Raw genomic sequence first — 16,912 nt, 5'->3', positions numbered from 1 at the left:
TCTTGCATCCACCTATGGAAGTGCCATCGACACCTATGTCGAGTTCTAAGACATCTAGATTGGCCAAGTTGGATGACTCGATTACTCAATATCCCACCTATATATGTAGATGGTTGAGGCTATGTGATTGTGTTACCCGAGTCCCCTCATGAAGAAATTTGTAAGCTACCTCTAGGTAGAGCCTTGTGTCATGGAGTTCAAGCGGATGATCTTTAGATAGAGCATTCTCCTTTGTTGAATGGAGCTCTACTAGTTCAATTTCTTTTGCAAGAGAACAATAACCATTCATTGAACACACTTTGTCACCATCTCATGCATCAGTTATGCTACCATGTCTGAAGATGTAGAGACAGTTCTCCCTAACCAACAAGCTTCTGAAGTAGGAGGTTTATAGCTAGTCTTTACCTTATCCACATCTAGTGATTGTATCCTTATATTTGTAGACAAGGAAATTAGTAATGGGAGCTTCACAAAAAGCCTTTTGTCCATTGACCTTGTACTTTGCCTTGTGGCTTCTACTGTCTTATCCAATGTAGAAAAGCCTATCCTAAAGCTAGCTTATTATTGTGCTCTAAGATCCCACATCTCTACCCACTTACTCAACTCCTACTCCAGAGTGAAGAAAGATAACTTAGCCAATGTATGCCTATCGAGATAGCAAGCTCAACACTTGTAGACATTAATGATGGACCGTCTGGTTAGATGAGTCCACACGTCTACACTTAGCACATCGATGGTCATTATGATGCTCACATAGCCATTGACTTAACACTTATTATATTTGGTTTGTTGAACCTATCTACAACTAGCATAGTTATAGGTCTAATTGATTAGTATAGTCAGTTATGCATTGTTTGACTTAGTAGGTCACTTTTCTTTATGTGATATTTTATCTATACTTTTGTACATTGTATTGTGTATAAACAAGAAAAAACATTTTGGACTCCATATTTCTTCTTGTGTTCTTGAGTGAGCTTCCACTTATGTATATAGTGTGCTTGACGCAACAACTTACGCAAGCCTCCCCACCACGCGATTTGTAACAATGCCCAACCATAATAGTCCAATAGTTACTAGGGATGCAATAGGAACACCTGACTTGAGGATAGGCACAATAGTATTTGTGCTCGATCTCTCTAGGAGGCCTTTGGACAAGGCTTTATTAAATATGTAAGCTAGGGAAATTGCCACCAAGGCCCTAGCATGAATCAGATGCTTGGCTTACTAATCCATCGTGGTCCTATACCTTGCCTCAAAACTCAATTCAAGGTGCTTCAAGGCGAGGAGCAACCATACCAATACAGGGGTGCAAGACCAAGAGAGATTGCAAGACCAAGGGGGACAACAAGGTGAGAGGATAGGGCAAGGAGAGTATGGTAGGGAAACAAGGGGTGGCAAGGGGGGTTCAGTTGGCATGGGGCAAATGGGAGGGCAAAGGGGCTAGCTGGGTGGCTAAATGGCTAGTGGGGTAAGTGGAAGGGCTAAGGGGACTAGCCTTACAAGAGAGCTTTGGCTCAATCCCTCTAGTATGGCCTTAGGCATATATAATCACCACCATGTTGAGGGTGTGTTCTCTATTCTAGTCCCTTTTGAACAACTACAAATATTTTATCATCAACCTAGGGTGCAAGCAACCTTAGGGCCATGTATTTCATGAGTATTTACATGCACACACAAGTTTCACCTCGTGTGTGTGTGTGTGTGTTTTTTTTTTTCCATTTTCTTTTGTTGCATTTAATCTTTAACATTTGGTATTAGAGCCTTGGTTTAGTTATGTATATTCAAATATTATCTAGGTTTACATTATTGCATTATATCTTTTAACATTTGGTATTAGAATCTTGGTTTGATTATGCATATGTAAGTCTTATCTAGGTCTTCATTAGTTGCATGCATGCTTCTAATTCCACTTATTTCTAAGAAAACCATAATAGAATTTTAGATACCATGATCAAGATGGATAAAAGGATTAGGTAGGGCAGAAATAGTCATGTGACCTTACTCAAATCGAATCACGCCCTCTGGACAGGTCCAGTGAGTATCATACACCACAAGGTTGCCGCATAGCCTTAGTAAAGCAAGACCTCAAAAGGAAATAGGAAGTGCAAGGCTGCTTTGGGGCGAGTCTTGAGAAGCATATAAGGAGAATAAGAGAGATAATGATAATCACATCTTACAGGTACAAATACATGAGATGGACATGCAATGGATCTGTTCATCTACTTGGAGATCTCATGGCCCTTGAGGTACATGCAAACACAGCAGCAGCAAAACGTGAGCATCCAAGCAAAAATTACAAGTTGTAACTTAGCTACAGGAGCTGCAGACAATGTCTTCAAACAGAGAACCTTGACAAGTGAGCTCCATACCACATACACCAAGCTGTGAAGGGGGTAACATAGTAGTCACACATGCAGTCAAACAATTGTGCTATGCACTAACATACACGCAAGATAGATGCCTACAATGCAGCCACAGATTGACAGAGATCTTGCTTTTGGTAAGGACTAGCTGAGGCTTCAGGTGGCAGACCTGCTTCAAGGGACAATAGAAAGAAGCCGGGAGACTTTTACAAAGAAAAAGATCTGCATCGAAAAACATGATTACAACAATCCAAATTGAAGCAATCTCTGCAACGAACATTAATCCACTCTATATTGAATACTGGAACATTTAGAAAAGGTTTATTGCAAGTATATTATCATCAATAATGGCAGGTAGATGACAAGGTACACAACTATTCTTGCTTCCTTGGACGATCAGAAAAAGAGGAAAACTCATGTAAGACTTTTGAACATACCTGCCACTTCATGGGGTAGCTTGGGGTTGGATCTTAAAATTTATAATTTCCATGACTCAATGCACGTAGAATCATGAAGAGAAAACAGCTCATTGATAGGCACACCATCAAACAAATGCTCTACTTTCAACCTTTGGATGAGAATGAGATGGCTGTCCTCCTTAAATGTATTTTCTTAATTATGAGGCGTATAGGATGAATAGCTTATTGCAAAATAGTGTTTGAATATTGGAAATTAAATTCCATAAAAATCACCAATTTTTGTCATGTACATATCTAGTATCTAGTGCATTTAATGATAATAAATTCATACATGATAACAGCCTTGTGGCTTTTGGGCCCTAATATTGTGACACAAGCCATAGCAGAAGCTATGTTGCAGAATATACCATTCCAAGCACAAGATAGGAAAAGCTCCAATATGGTGTGGGGAGTCCAGGATTCCTTCCAGCAATGCATGGGAAATGATCATAACGTTGCCATTGGCATGGATCATATGAACATGTCTAGGATAAGTCAAGCAACGATGGTACTTCTTTTGAATCCTTGTCATGCTTGGATCAGGTATTTAGGTTCCTCTTAGATTAGATTAGGAATCTTCTTTGGACAGCTGCCGCAGCATTCGATTCAAGAGATGACCCATCAGCAAAGACATTGACTGATAGATGTCAGATGAAGAGAACTTTAGTTGCTGCAAATATAACTGAGATGCTGCAGAAGCAATCAACAATTCAAATGAGAACCACCGTCCTCCAGCAATATTACGCACCAAATAAAATGAGATACTTCCTAAGAGACCGTGTCAAAAGGCTTACCAAAAATATGAACTGCAAACATTGTCACTGCTCAATGCACTTCATTATCTGATTTAGACTGTAGTAAATATGCATGCACAGAAGTTTTGACTTGGAAAAATAATGAGTACTTCTGTATCCCAGGGTCGTTTCATGTGGCGGAGGATTGGAAAGCCTGAAACTGAGCTTTAGCTCGCGCCTCTATTTCATTCAGATATTCCAGTACAACTCTCTGTTGGTATGAGCCACTCTCCTGCATTGTAAGTATTGTGAAAGATAAAGGCATCACCCAAAAAAGAACATGCAGTATACCACTCTAGTGCTCAACAAGGACATTATCTTGCCTTGAAAAGAAAAAACCAGGAGTTAGTGCATTGAAAACACAGCTTACAGTTCGCATGGTAATACGTTCAATCCGTTTGTTTATGACTTTATAGAGCTCTTCTGGTTCTATTTGACCTCCTCCATAAACCATTCCTGTCCTTAATAGTGCTTCCCAATTTTCCTGATCATCTGGTCAAGAGGTTGATTGTTACAGTATGAACACTATGCCCAACCTTGCACACAAAGATAATTAATTGAGACTATAAAAAAGAAAATGACAGAGCAAATGCTTTTTCCACACGTGCTTCTTGTCAATATTGATTCTTTAGCACTACAAAGTCAACTATTGGAGAATTGCTTGAGCTATTTCACCGAACAAACACCATACACACAAGAGGAAAAGTCATTCCCTGCCCATCGCGCTGCTGCATCCGCCATCGCACCCCCCACTTTCCCCCCTGTTCCTTCTGCCCTGTCACCACCGTGGCGAGCTGCGCCTCCCCCTCCCGCCAAGAAATCCCCCCCCCCCCCGCTGTCAGGCCCCCGCACAGCCCCCGTCTCCCTTGCCCTGCGGCCCTGCGCTGATCCCGTCTTGTGCCTGCCATCCCATGGCATTCGGCGTCCCCTCCACCGCCAGAAATCAGCACATCTGGCCTCCTCGCCATCGCCCCCACACCTACCACAAGACCTCTCCTGGTCTCCAAGCTGCCCCTCGATCTCAACCAATCCCCCCCCCCTTGCTCCCTTCAGCTGCAGCAACATCTCCAAGCTGGAACTGAAAGAAACAGCAATCTTTGGTCAGGTCGTAGGACACTCCCCATCTAGGGCCCAGCTTCGGGATTGGCTTCACTCCACGCTACACATTGGCATAGCGCAAATAGGCAGTTCTCATGGGTCAAGGGATCTTCATGGTTCGACTCGCCTTTGCGGACGCAGCCCGTGAGCTAGTGGATAGCTCACCTTATGCCTCCACAAAGGGGATCATCTATATGGTTCCCTCGTATAGTGGCTTCATAGTGGAGGAATTCGCGCTCCGCAGCATGTTTCTTAGACACCCGGTCACCCTATTATTCCCTGGATTGGCGGTAGAGTATCGTCAGTTAGTGGAGGACTTTGGGTGGCTCTTCGGCATAGTTCTACCTGCCTCCTTCGCAGATGCAGTGACAGCCGCAGGAGTCCCGAGGGTACGGGTGGCTGTGAAAGATACAAAAAACATACTAAAGTTTTTGGAGATTGAGACAGGCAGACACTCCTTCAGGCAGCAAGTTATTGTGACTAAGCAGCGAGGGTAGTGCCTGCAATGCCATGACTTTGGGCATCAGGCAACAGATTGCACGTGCTTCGGAGCCAAGGCGGCTCTGCCGACAGGCTTACATGGGTCCAACAACGACAAAGAGGGAGATGGCAGAGGGGGCCTTAGTCAACCCCTCAAATTCAAGCCACGGCAGCAGAGAGCAGGAGGGTGAGTGACGGACCCCCAGCAGAGCACCTCACGATACCCCCCATCTCATCCCAGCCAACAGGATCACAGACCTCCACCTCCACCACCCACAGAGGCGTCGCAAGCTACCCCACCCGAGATCCCATAGCCCCCACACCCACCCTCTCCTCATGGATCCCCCCCCCCCCACCCTATCCCATAGCCTCCCCCTTCCAGGGCCACCCGCACCCCCCCCCATCCGCCTCCTATCTCCGATCACCCCACCATCCCTCAATCTGCCTCCTCCCTACCATCTCCCCCGCCAATCAACTCCCTAACCCCCCCTACGGGTGGCTGTGAAAGATACAAAAAAACATACCAAAGTTTTTGGAGATTGAGACAGGCAGACACTCCTTCAGGCAACAAGTTGTTGTGACTAAGCAGCAAGGGCGCACTGCCTGCAATGCCATGACTTTGGGCATCAGGCAACAGATTGCACGCGCTTCAGAGCCAAGGCGGCTCTGCCGACAGGCCTACACGGGTCCAACAACGACAGAGAGGGAGATGGCAGGGGGGGCCTTAGTCAACCCCTCAAACTCAAGCCACGGCAGCAGAGAGCAGGAGGGTGAGCGACGGACCCCCAGCAGAGCACCTCACGGTACCCCCCATCTCATCCCACCCAACAGGATCACAGACCTCCACCTCCACCACCCACGGAGGCATCGCAAGCTACCCCACCCGAGATCCCACAGCCCCCACACCCACCCTCTCCTCATGGATCCCCCTCGACAATATCCCACAGTCTCCTTCTTCCAGGGCCAGCCGTAACCCCCCCCCCCCCCCCCCCCCCCCACATCCGCCTCCTATCTTCGATCACCCCACCATCCCTCAATCTGCCTTCTCCCTACCATCTCCCCCACCGATCAACTCCCCTTGATCCTCACCCAGTACATGTGACCCCCCCCCCCTCCCACAGGGGATGACAAGCCTCATACGTCTATATCTTCTCCTCACCAACAACCTAGGCCCCCCCCTCTCCCCACACAGCCACTAGCTCATCTGACCCAGCCGCCCACCACATTTTTCCTAGACACGCGCAGCTGCTCCTACAGGAGTTTTTCCGCGATGGCCCGTGGTCCTCCTTGAGAGTCACGCAGCACGGAGAGTTTCCACTACCTCTGGAGGTGGGGATCTTCGTGGTTTGCAAGTCAAGGAGCGGCAAGGTCCATTTACTAGCACCACCGGATGGACCAAACTATTCTTTCATCCTTCTAACCTCTCATTCACGAGATTGGACAATGACACAGATAGAGGAGAAGGTGAAGGGCCAAGTTGCAGACCACATCTCCCAGTGGATGGGAAAAGAACTAGCACTCTTTTCTCAGCAGTGGCCAGGGTGCATGATGGAGATTAACTGGTGGGCTGGAGCCAAGGTCCCACATCTGAGCATTATTTTTCGAGCCCCTCCACAGTGGAGAGCACCGGTGGATGTGATCAAGTGGCCCCTCGCACAGGCTGTCTGCTTCTGCCAGTGTACAAAGTCATGCCTCTCAGCCTGGCTAATATATGCCCTAGTGGTACCGCTTGGAGCATCTATTAACCCCATCGTCCGCCCGAGAGCCACCATGGGGGAATGGAGTTCACCTTCCACGCCTGTGGCAAAGCGCATTCGCATGCCCCATGGCTCCTCTTTTTCATCAGCAGCTTCCACACTAAATAGATGCATGTTTGGTCAGTCACAAGCTTCCCTATGAGCTTACATCTAGCATCCTGGAATATGAATAGCCTCCACTACAGTGGGACACATGGTCCTAGGAAGTTGATTGTTCGGTAGGAGTTGCAGTCTGCCCTTGCCGGACAGATTGACATCTTACTTCTGCAGGAGCAAAAGCTCACCCCCGCCCAGGCCCATCACGTAGAAAAGGTACTTCCATGCAGCTCACACACCTACTGGGTGTACTCCATCGGTGCCCACGTCAGGAGTGGAGGCGTATGCACCTCTATTGGCCTGAGGCTTACCGCCTGGGGGACTCATGCCTTGGAGTCCTCAATGTCTACGCTCCTGCGGAGATTAGGGCACGCAGCAGGTTCTGGATGGAGATTGCAACAGGACTTCTAGAGGTGAACTGATGGATTATTGAAGGAGACTTCAACAACCTCGAAGCCCTAGAGGACCAGCAGGGCAAAGGCAAGGACTACCAGGGTATGGCAGGGGAGGAGAAGGAGGCATGGGAAGTCTTCCTCCTCGCGGTAGGAGCACGTGATGCCTGGCGAGACCTAGCTTTTCACAAGAGGGAGAGATCAATGGACTTCTCTTGGGGATACAAGCGGGCTGGGCGGAGCTCTCTTGGAACGGATGCACCGGTTTTATGTGGGAAGCCATGGAGGGGAGGTGTATCGCCATCTAGGGCTGCCTACCTGCATCACAAAAAACAGGTCCTAGCCGCCCCAAGTGCGCATGAAATGACATCGGAGCTCTTAATGGAGCCCTGGACTTGTCGTGCACCTAATCCCATCGACCGCAGAGGGAGTGGATGATGGAGGTCCAGAGCTCTGTTAAGGTCGCCTATACTGAAAGTCTCTCTCCGCCGAAAGCCTCCTGACACAGCACCTTCCAGATATATCAACCAGTAAGAACTCCCTATGATCTCCCATACCTCAAAGCGGTCTGCTGTGGGCTCCAATACCTGGCGGATGGGTAGAGCCTCTAAACCGACCATTGCGCACGATGCTGCCTCGATAATGAATATCGTGTCCTGCATCCCGGCCTCATACAAAACGTGACGGCCCTAGTTGACCGCCTGCCAACAAAAAGCTCCCCATGAGATACATCCAAGGCTGGGTGCTATATGGCGAAGGATACAGCATGCTCCTCTCCACATGAGTTGCGCCGCCTCACACGACCAAAGGCAGTGCTTTGGGGTTTCCACAAGCTACTGTGTGCACCGCTTACAACCTCCCTCCCTGCATCTGGGCAAGCCAGCTTCCCACCGCCAAGCCTCCATGTGCCACCAGCCATAAAAAATACGATACCCTCCTCAAACTCCAGCTATCCCATAGGCGGTGCTAGAAGGTCTGTCAAAAAGGTTTCATGATATTGTGCTCTGCCCAGTGCCTGCTACATGACGGCGCCCAATCCATATCCTCCTGCATCAGTACGTGTCTGCCAATCCTGGCGGTGTACTCCAAGAAGCTCGGTGGCTTCTTGGTGACCGCAGCCGGCCATAGCCACTCTCTCGGATCCCGCTCAAGCTCATCAAGTGGCCTGCCCTCCCAGATCCAGAGGCGCCACTCCCTGAGCTCCTGCCAAAAGACAAAAGGGTCTAGCCGCCATGTCTTCCCCTGAAGGCAAATCACCCGGATCCTCTTCCATGAAAGGACAGCTATCCCCTCATTCTCTTGCCCTCTATGAAGAGCTAGACGCCCCCCCTCCTGTACGGTGAAGAAGGTTCCAGGTGGAGCACCGCCCACTCTACATGCCACCTATAAGGGAATGCCTGCTAGTGAAAACCTAGCGACCCATACCTCCCCGAGCTCTATCGGCTCTCGTATCGGGGGAGCAAGCCACTCCTGAGATATTGCTGCATCTATCTCTCTTCTCCTCAACTCCACTCCTCTCTGGCAGCCAAATATTCGCTGCAGCACCTCCTTGTTCACCATCCTATACACCTCCCGGCATGTCCTGATGGTATGAGCCAAGCCAGCCTCCCAACCAACCCACTGGATGTGGGGGTGCTTGCCAATCTATGCCCCTTCCCGATCCCTAACCTGAGGATTCTAGATCACCGGCTGACGGTCTATCTTCTCCTGGTAGCCTGGGGGGCTCTAGATTAGGGCCTTACGGAGGCCCTGCCACACCTGGAGCAAGTTGCGTAGGAAAGGTGATCTGGGGGGGTGATTTGGGCTAACATGAAGATCCATCTCAGGGACGGCCTCCACTCACCACCAAGTCTCGGTCTACAATCTTGAAGACCCTCCTGCAATAGGGCCTTCCAGGTCTGCCCTCCCGGTGTGAGGCCGTGGACAACTAGCTTGCCCAAGAGGGCCATACTCTGATACTCTGGGTCTATGATCCCAAGCCCTCCCTCTGACCGATACCATATGATGGTCGCCCACACCGCCTTGGCCCTGGAATCCCTGGAGGCCTCTGACCCGGACGAAAGGAAGTTCCACACTAGGCGGCGAAGCTGCACTACGCAAGATGAGGAGAAGCACCAACATGAGGTGATGTACTAGGCCGTCGCTAGGAGGACCTGGTTAACCACCAAGGCTCGACCCACTAGTGAGAGGCAAGCCATGCTCTAGTAGATCAGCTTCCTCCGAATAGAATTGAGGACTGGAAGAAATTGCCAGGCGAGAGTGATGTTGAGTCCCACCTGGAACCCTAGGTACTGGACGGTCTGCCCTCTACTCACCCATCTAAATCCCAGGTGGACGTCCCACTCCGTGCTAGAGTCCGGGTCTGTGAGGAAACCAACCAACTTTCGCTAGTTGATTTTTGCTTCCGCTGCGGAACAGAATACCTCAAGAGCCAGCCTTTCTCTCTCCAACATCAACTCATCGTCCTCTATGTAGAGTGTTGTATCATCTGCATACTCTGAGTCTAACAACTCAATCTCCTCTCTCACTAGAAGTTGGAGGCCGCATAATCCACTCACACCAGACCTGAGGAAGTGAGACATTGCCTCTGTAAAGAGTAGGAATAGGTACAGGGCCAGGGGGAGACCCTATTGGACCGATCTCTCCAGCCAAAACTCCTCCCCTCGCCTACCACCTATGAGAACTTGCTGGTGGCCGATCTGTAAAGTGCAAAGATCCCGCGAATCCAAGCCTGGGAGAAACCCAACCTCACCATGGTGCCCTCTATGAAATCCCAGTCCACCTATCATAAGCTTGCTCAAAATCCAAGAGTAGTACGGCCAGTCTCTGCCCACTATGCTGAGCCCACACTATCGCCTCAAAGAAGGTGAATACATTGTCTAGGATGCTCCTATCCTAGACAAAGCCAGTCTATGTGTCATGGATGATGTCTGGAAGCAAAAGGCATAGTCGCCTACCAATCATCTTTGCCAATGCCTTATAGGCCACTGACAATAAGGTGATCGATCTCCACTGGGAAATCTCCAACTGGTCTCCCCCTTCGGTAATAAGGCCTGCCGAAAGACTCCCTAGCATCTGTCCTGAAGTGAAAACCTCCTCAAAGGCCATCAGTAGGGGATCCTTCACCACTTCCCAGTAGGTAGTGAAGAAGGCCTTAGAGAGGCCATCCTCTCTCTGGCATTTCTGCCCGTCCTATGTATGGAAAGCCTCCTCTAGTTTCTTCTCTGTGAAGGGGGCTAGGAGGGAGCGTTCCATCTCCTCAGTGAGACGAGGGACGAGATGTGATCCCAAACCTACTATCTACATCGATGTCCTCTAGCTGAGGCTATCTCCTACTGGAAGAGGCATCTGTAGTAGTTGGTGGCAATCTCCCTCACCTCGTCTGGGCTAGAACGAGTCCTTCCATACTGATCTTGAAGGCTACGTATCTGCTCTCTTGAAGTGTCACGCTGGTGCACCTAGAAAAACTCCCTACACATCATGTCCCCCTTCCGCCACCATGGTGAGGTTGGGCTTCCCCCAGGCATGGATCTGTGGGGTTTCTGCACTTTACAAATCGGCTACTAGTAGGGTTCTCATAGGTGGCAAGAGGAAGGAAGAGTTTCGACTAGAGAGATTTGTCCAACAAGGTTGTCCTCTTGCCCCGTATCTATTTTTACTCTTTGCAGAGGCGATGTCCTACTTCCTTCGATCACGTGTGAGCAAGCTACATGGCCTCCGACTTCCGGTGAGAGCGGAGACGGAGCTGCTAGATTCAGAGTATGCCGATAATATCGCTCTTTATATAGAGAATGATGAGCGGATGTTGGAGAGAGTGAGACTAGCTTTGGAGGTGTTTTGCACTGCAACTGGAGCAAAAATCAACTAGCAAAAGTCGGTTGGTTTTCTTATAGACCCGGACTCTAGCATGGAGTGAGGCGTCCACTTGGGGTTCAGATGGGTGTGCAAGGGATAGACCGTTCGATACCTAGGGTTTCAAGTGGGACTTGGCATCACTCATACCCAGCAATTTCTTCCAGTTCTCGATTCAATCAAGTGGAATCTGACCTACTGGAGTATTGTCCACCTTTCCTTAGCGGGCCGAGTCCTGGTAGTCAACTAGGTCGAATTTTCTCTAAGCTAGCTCAAACGGTTCCAGGGATTCTCGGGTGAAGGTGGCGTGGTTGACCATCATCCAGCATCGGTCTGAGGGAGGGCTTGGGATCATAGACCCAGAGGTCCAAAGTCTGGCCCTTTTGGGCAAGCTAGTAGTCTGTGGGCTCACACCAAGAGAGTAGACCTGGAAGGCCCTTTTGCAGAAGCGTCTCCAGGAGTACAGACCGAAGCTTGGTGGTGGTTGGAGGCCATCCTTGAGATGGATCTTCAAGACTGCCTAGATCACGCCACCCAGATCTTCCTTTCTCCACGAGGCTTTACCCAGCCGCCAAGTAATGGAGCCCTCAGCAGACCGCTCAGAGGTATGGAAGATCGTAGGAAATCTTACAAGATGGCACAAGGAGTTTTTTGGCGGGGAATGACTTTCAGTACAAGCGACTTTGGCAGAGCTTTGGACTTCCATCAACCACTCCCTCCGCGGCCGGTGGGACCAGATGCAGGGCGAGTCTCAAGCTCATCAGGAGTTCCGTTTTCACTTTTTACGCACCTGGGGTGGCCAGAACATGTTCTTCATGATGCAGACAGGCAGCCCCAGATGGCGATACATCCCCCCTCCATGGCTTCTTGCCCCCATCCCCCCCAAACCACCTTGAGCGGCTTGTATACATGATGTATTTGTGATTTGCATCAGCTCCAGCTAGTCTATTGAGCATGAGCACCCCGTTGTAACCAGCCTTCTAAGTAATATGTTTAGCCACATTTTACTTGCAAAAAAAAAAGTCAACTATTGGAGCAGTTAAAACTAAATCAGACTAATAAGTGCAGCAAGTCTTGGTGTTGAAACCAGAGAGAGAAAGATGATCATCTAAACCAGCTCATACAGTGCACAAGTGCACAAATTTTTTAGATGGGTGTAAAAGCATGTTTCTAAATCAACTGGGAAACCTCTGAACAGATGAAAAGCCAGTCTTTACCCAGTGTGAAAGATCCTATGAAGGAACACAATATATCCAATGACATGGAATGATCAATAATGACCCATCTGAGTCCAATCGAATGGAAACATCCAACAGATGAAAAGCCACTCTTTACTCTCAGTGCGACAAATCCTATGGAGGAACATACAATATATCCAATGCTGTGGAATGATCAAAACTGTAGATATTTTGCAGCAAGCTAAGAGCAATTACACCCAACGCAGGACTTGAGCCACTTTCAGAAGCCAACCATCATCATAGATAATCCTTTGAGCACGGTTGCATTTGTCCTAGAATCAATTGCTCCAAATTCCATCTTCAATGTGACTCTGAAAGACTCAACATAATATGGTGAAAAGACATATCCTGCAGGCAAGCCTTGGTTATTCTTCACAGAACAGTTTTAGTTGATGAAACCAGCCACATTTTTTGGTGGATGGGGATCCATCTAAGAAACTCAGTCAGAATCAGTTGGTTGAGATTAGGTACTACACTATCCTGGGATCCATCTAGGTGATTAGGCTTAGATATCCAACCGAAAAACGTCTCCAGATCCATTACACAAGCAGATGCAATTGACATCTCATTCAAGGGGTTCCAGGGCACCTTACACATCCTGAAGGGCAAAGAGTAGTGTGACTCCATTATTTTATTGAACAAAAGAATTGTCATTACAAAAATGTTTTCCATTCCGCATCACAATCCATGTAGCGTGTCCCTGTCAGTAAGCTTCTCCGTGTACCTGACTAATGGATGATTGAAATCACAAGATCCAAACTAAATGATAATATTATGAAACATAGAAAATCCAACAGGAAAACATTAAATTTGGAAAGATAAGGTCACACGGAATCATCATTTAAACACAATAATGTAGGCATAAGGTTGGCATTACCTGACATTAGTAATTCTAAAAACTCCTCAGTCTTATCCAGTTGTCCACCTACAATTGTCATAGAACAAGTGTGTCATTGTATAAGGAAGTAGCATACTATCTGCTCACCTTTTCCACTTGTACATTTGCTAGTCTTTAGTTCCTATTGCTGCATGTACTGCACATGTATTTTGCTAATCAACAATACTTGAGGCTGAACTGAATCCAAACATCTTTAGCAAAATCCCATTAGGTATTAGATGTATGCTACAGTTCAAGAAAAACCTGTGAAGTACTTAATTCAAGTGAAACTGTGCAGCTTACCTTTCTTCGCATAACTTCTCTTGGCCAAAATTTGTGCTGCGTAAACCTGCAACACCTTCTGAAGAATGGCTACAAGCCCAGGTTTGTCACCATCCTCCTTAGCCTGATTTAAGCACAGAGAAAATTCAATCTCGCTGAATTTTAGATATAGCTATAATCATCTCAAATTCAAGTGTACTGTCCTTTTTTTTTTTACAGAAACATTTCTTCCATTGATGAGATAAACTGTGCAAAGCTTACAATAATTATTAGCACTCACCAGAAATCTCTAGAAAACAACACAAAAGGCAGTACAGATGCAAGCAAGCTCTCAAGGTCAAATAACATTTATAGTACATAACTGATATGTGCTTTGCTGAGAGAAAATTTAGTTCCGGATATGGTCTTCCAAGCCCTTCTTCAAGATCTTCCATGAAATCAACTTGAGATGAATGAGATGTTGAAGAACACACTAGCTATCACTTGGGGATCTCCCCACATTCAGACTCTCACAAACAAAGAAAGTCTACTTCTTGTCAAAGTAAAATCCACAAGAGATTTTGTAACTAACCCCTTCAGGCTTACTCGAATGTTTTACCCTACCTCATGTCTATGTAGTAGACTCAATCCCACCCCCTCAGTAAGCTTTGTTACTTTTGCTTACACATTGTGGCTAACCACTTCCGGCTCACTTTTCACCCCAAACTCTCATGTCTACATACTAGACTCAATTCCACCCCTTGGTAAACTTCATTACTTTTCCTTACACATTAGGCACCTTACAACATGTCACATTGAGCAATATTTCCTTGAGACAAGTATAAGTCACACTATACTGAGGAAGTTCAAAAACAAAGCTGTTGGATGTTACTCAACTGCCCACCTCTCAGTTACCCACCTTTGCTCCAACTGCCAAATGTTGTAAGGCCCCCAAATGAGAAGCCACGATGGGCACTACACATTTGTAGGGTTCCCTGTTTAGACACTAGAAGGGGTCCAGTCTTGTTGAAACCAGCTGGCCTTTTAGGACTGGACCGTGACTAAAGTTACTAAATGTTAGAGATGTATCTACCGAAGGCGCCTCGCATCCTTGGACCCCCCTAGCAGGGGGTCAGAAGCAGGTGTCCCCAACCAACAGTATAGAAATATTCTCTGGAACATTCGTTAGATTACCATACATCATATATGTGGGTGGTGGTCGACAAGTATGTCAAACTGATGGGACAGTAAGCCAAGTCCAACTGTCCACATGCCCCAAATTGTGGCCAACCTCCAACACTAATGTATTATAGACAGGCAATACTATCCTCCAGTCACCTTCATAAATCTGTTGAGGCTGCTGAGAACTCTCTATTTTTCATGTTATTCATAAGTATGAAAGTTTGGTTTCAAATTTTTTTTGGCCAAAAGTGGAAAATTTTAAAGGATTTTTCTGCAAACATAGGACTGCAAAACTGATGCAGGATTTGAAAGAAAAATGGATAATCACCATCTATAAGACCTAGAAAGTGGCACCCGTGTTCATGCAGCAAATTTGCCATCCCCACTTATGAGCAACTCTGAAGGTTTACTAGAGAGGAAGCCTTGTGTATTTCATTAATTGATGACAACGCAACTTATCGCTATGTTCACGAGTCCAACTTTCTCGATGTCAGTACTGCAAGCTCCAGAAATCAATAACATCATGAAGCATCTTATTGTACAAACATCACACAAATCAGCAACACAGAAACATCAAACCTTCACATTTTCCTTTCCTATGGCAATCATCCAGTGTCCCAAGCCAAATATAGCCTTACAATTTATATGGGTATCCAGAAGGTGTAGAAAATGCTTCCAGGTTAATTTTCATCCAGTTGGTTTCAGTATGCTGCAGCAAGTGTGAAAAACTATTGTGGTTTTACTTTCTTTTCTGACGCAATCATCCAGTGTCCCAATCCAAATATAGCCTTACAATTTATATGGGTATCCAGAAGGGGTAGAAAACGCTTCCAGGTTAATTTTCATCCAGTTGATTTCAGTATGCTGCAGCAAGCATGAAAATTTTGTGGTTTTACTTTCTTTTCTGACAACTATTCATACTGCTATGCACAAAAGCCTCAAAGTTTCATAATAAATCAGGCTTTTATGTCTTGAGGGACCCTGCATGCTTCAGTTGTCACATTCATATAACCACAGCATTTAGTATATTGACAAATACATTACAATTTCTAAGACTCATTGAAGTCTATATCTCACCTGCCGCATTTGAGCATTAACCTCAGAAAGGAAGCTCTCATCCAAGTAACCTTGCTGCTCCTTCTTCTGTAATTCCTATTCTCAACCAGCATGTAACCAAATCAGCAACATCCTTCTTGCATGACAAGGACAAAATGGCAGAGGTAAAGAAAAAGGAACTGTGACATTCGAAGCTACTCTAATCTTGTACAGCTTTCGATAAAAAGTTGAGACAAGAAAGATATTCACAATAAAGGAGACACATCGTTCTTTCACAGGCATAATATTAGTCATCAAAGCACAAGCAAAGGCACCTGCTTCATGCGTGGTATTAGTTTGGGATCACGGGGAGGCCACACAATTTCCTCATCTGCCATCATGATTGGTTTCAAGATTGACTTCAAAACATCTGTCGAGGACTCTATTTTTTCCTGGAACAAAACTGTAATGAAAATAAAGACCCAATATAACTCAATGAAGGCTAAGCATCATACAACTGCTACAGAGCTGGTCAAATGTAAAGGATGTTTGCAAAGTTTACCTCTGTCTTACGTACGACACGCTCCACAAGTGTCATTATTGAGGTTGCAAGCTCCTCAAAGTCTCTCTGTATTTCATAATTAAATTAAGGCTTAGACAGTATACAATTTCGTTGTATAGAAAACCTGCATTGCTCATATGAAGTCTAAATAAAAACAACAGAAGTCTCACCTTATCATCAGAGGAGCTGCAAAGATCTGCTCTAGCTGCCAATCGCATCCAAAATGTTGTATCAAATGATAAGACATTTTTTGCCACCAGTTCAGGGAGCTGAAAAAATGCTTGAAGATGAAAAATATATTTAAACAAAGGAACACTTCCCTCTGGTAAAACAGAAATGGCATTGCAGAAAGGCTTGAAATTCATAAGGACGAAAGCCACACATTCCTGCATGATTCCATCCAAAAACCAAATGGGTGGAGCTCTCTCAAGCACACACAAATTTGAAAACAGTCCATATATACACAC

General features: G+C 46.6%; 1 protein-coding gene across 5 annotated transcripts in view; it reads right to left on the bottom strand.

The window, feature by feature from the left end:
- Window positions 1-2,967: 2,967 nt before the first annotated feature.
- LOC148030464 (uncharacterized) overlaps window positions 2,968-16,912 on the bottom strand; it is a 62,506-nt gene continuing 48,561 nt past the window's right edge. Inside the window, exons 4-12 of one of the 5 annotated variants that reach the window (XM_087686788.1) lie at window positions 16,616-16,831; window positions 16,446-16,511; window positions 16,219-16,335; window positions 15,926-16,000; window positions 13,709-13,811; window positions 13,406-13,453; window positions 3,986-4,107; window positions 3,616-3,847; window positions 2,968-3,511 (exon numbers count right to left, since the gene is read on the bottom strand). In XM_087686788.1, the coding sequence (XP_087542914.1) occupies window positions 3,746-3,847; window positions 3,986-4,107; window positions 13,406-13,453; window positions 13,709-13,811; window positions 15,926-16,000; window positions 16,219-16,335; window positions 16,446-16,511; window positions 16,616-16,831 (849 nt within the window). In that variant the 3' untranslated portion in view covers window positions 2,968-3,511; window positions 3,616-3,745. Of the gene's footprint in view, window positions 3,512-3,615; window positions 3,848-3,985; window positions 4,108-13,405; window positions 13,454-13,708; window positions 13,812-15,486; window positions 15,577-15,641; window positions 15,713-15,925; window positions 16,001-16,218; window positions 16,336-16,445; window positions 16,512-16,615; window positions 16,832-16,912 lie in introns of those variants that run through there. The other 4 variants (XM_087686789.1, XM_087686790.1, XM_087686791.1 and 1 more) reach the window with 4 other exon arrangements.

This window comes from Lygodium microphyllum, chromosome 10 (genome assembly GCF_053477565.2).
Source record: "Lygodium microphyllum isolate KBCC chromosome 10, Lygodium_microphyllum_v1.1.10, whole genome shotgun sequence".
Classification (NCBI taxonomy): domain Eukaryota; kingdom Viridiplantae; phylum Streptophyta; class Polypodiopsida; order Schizaeales; family Lygodiaceae; genus Lygodium; species Lygodium microphyllum.
Note: the sequence above shows the minus strand (reverse complement) of the source record. Positions and strands in the feature narration are given on the sequence as shown.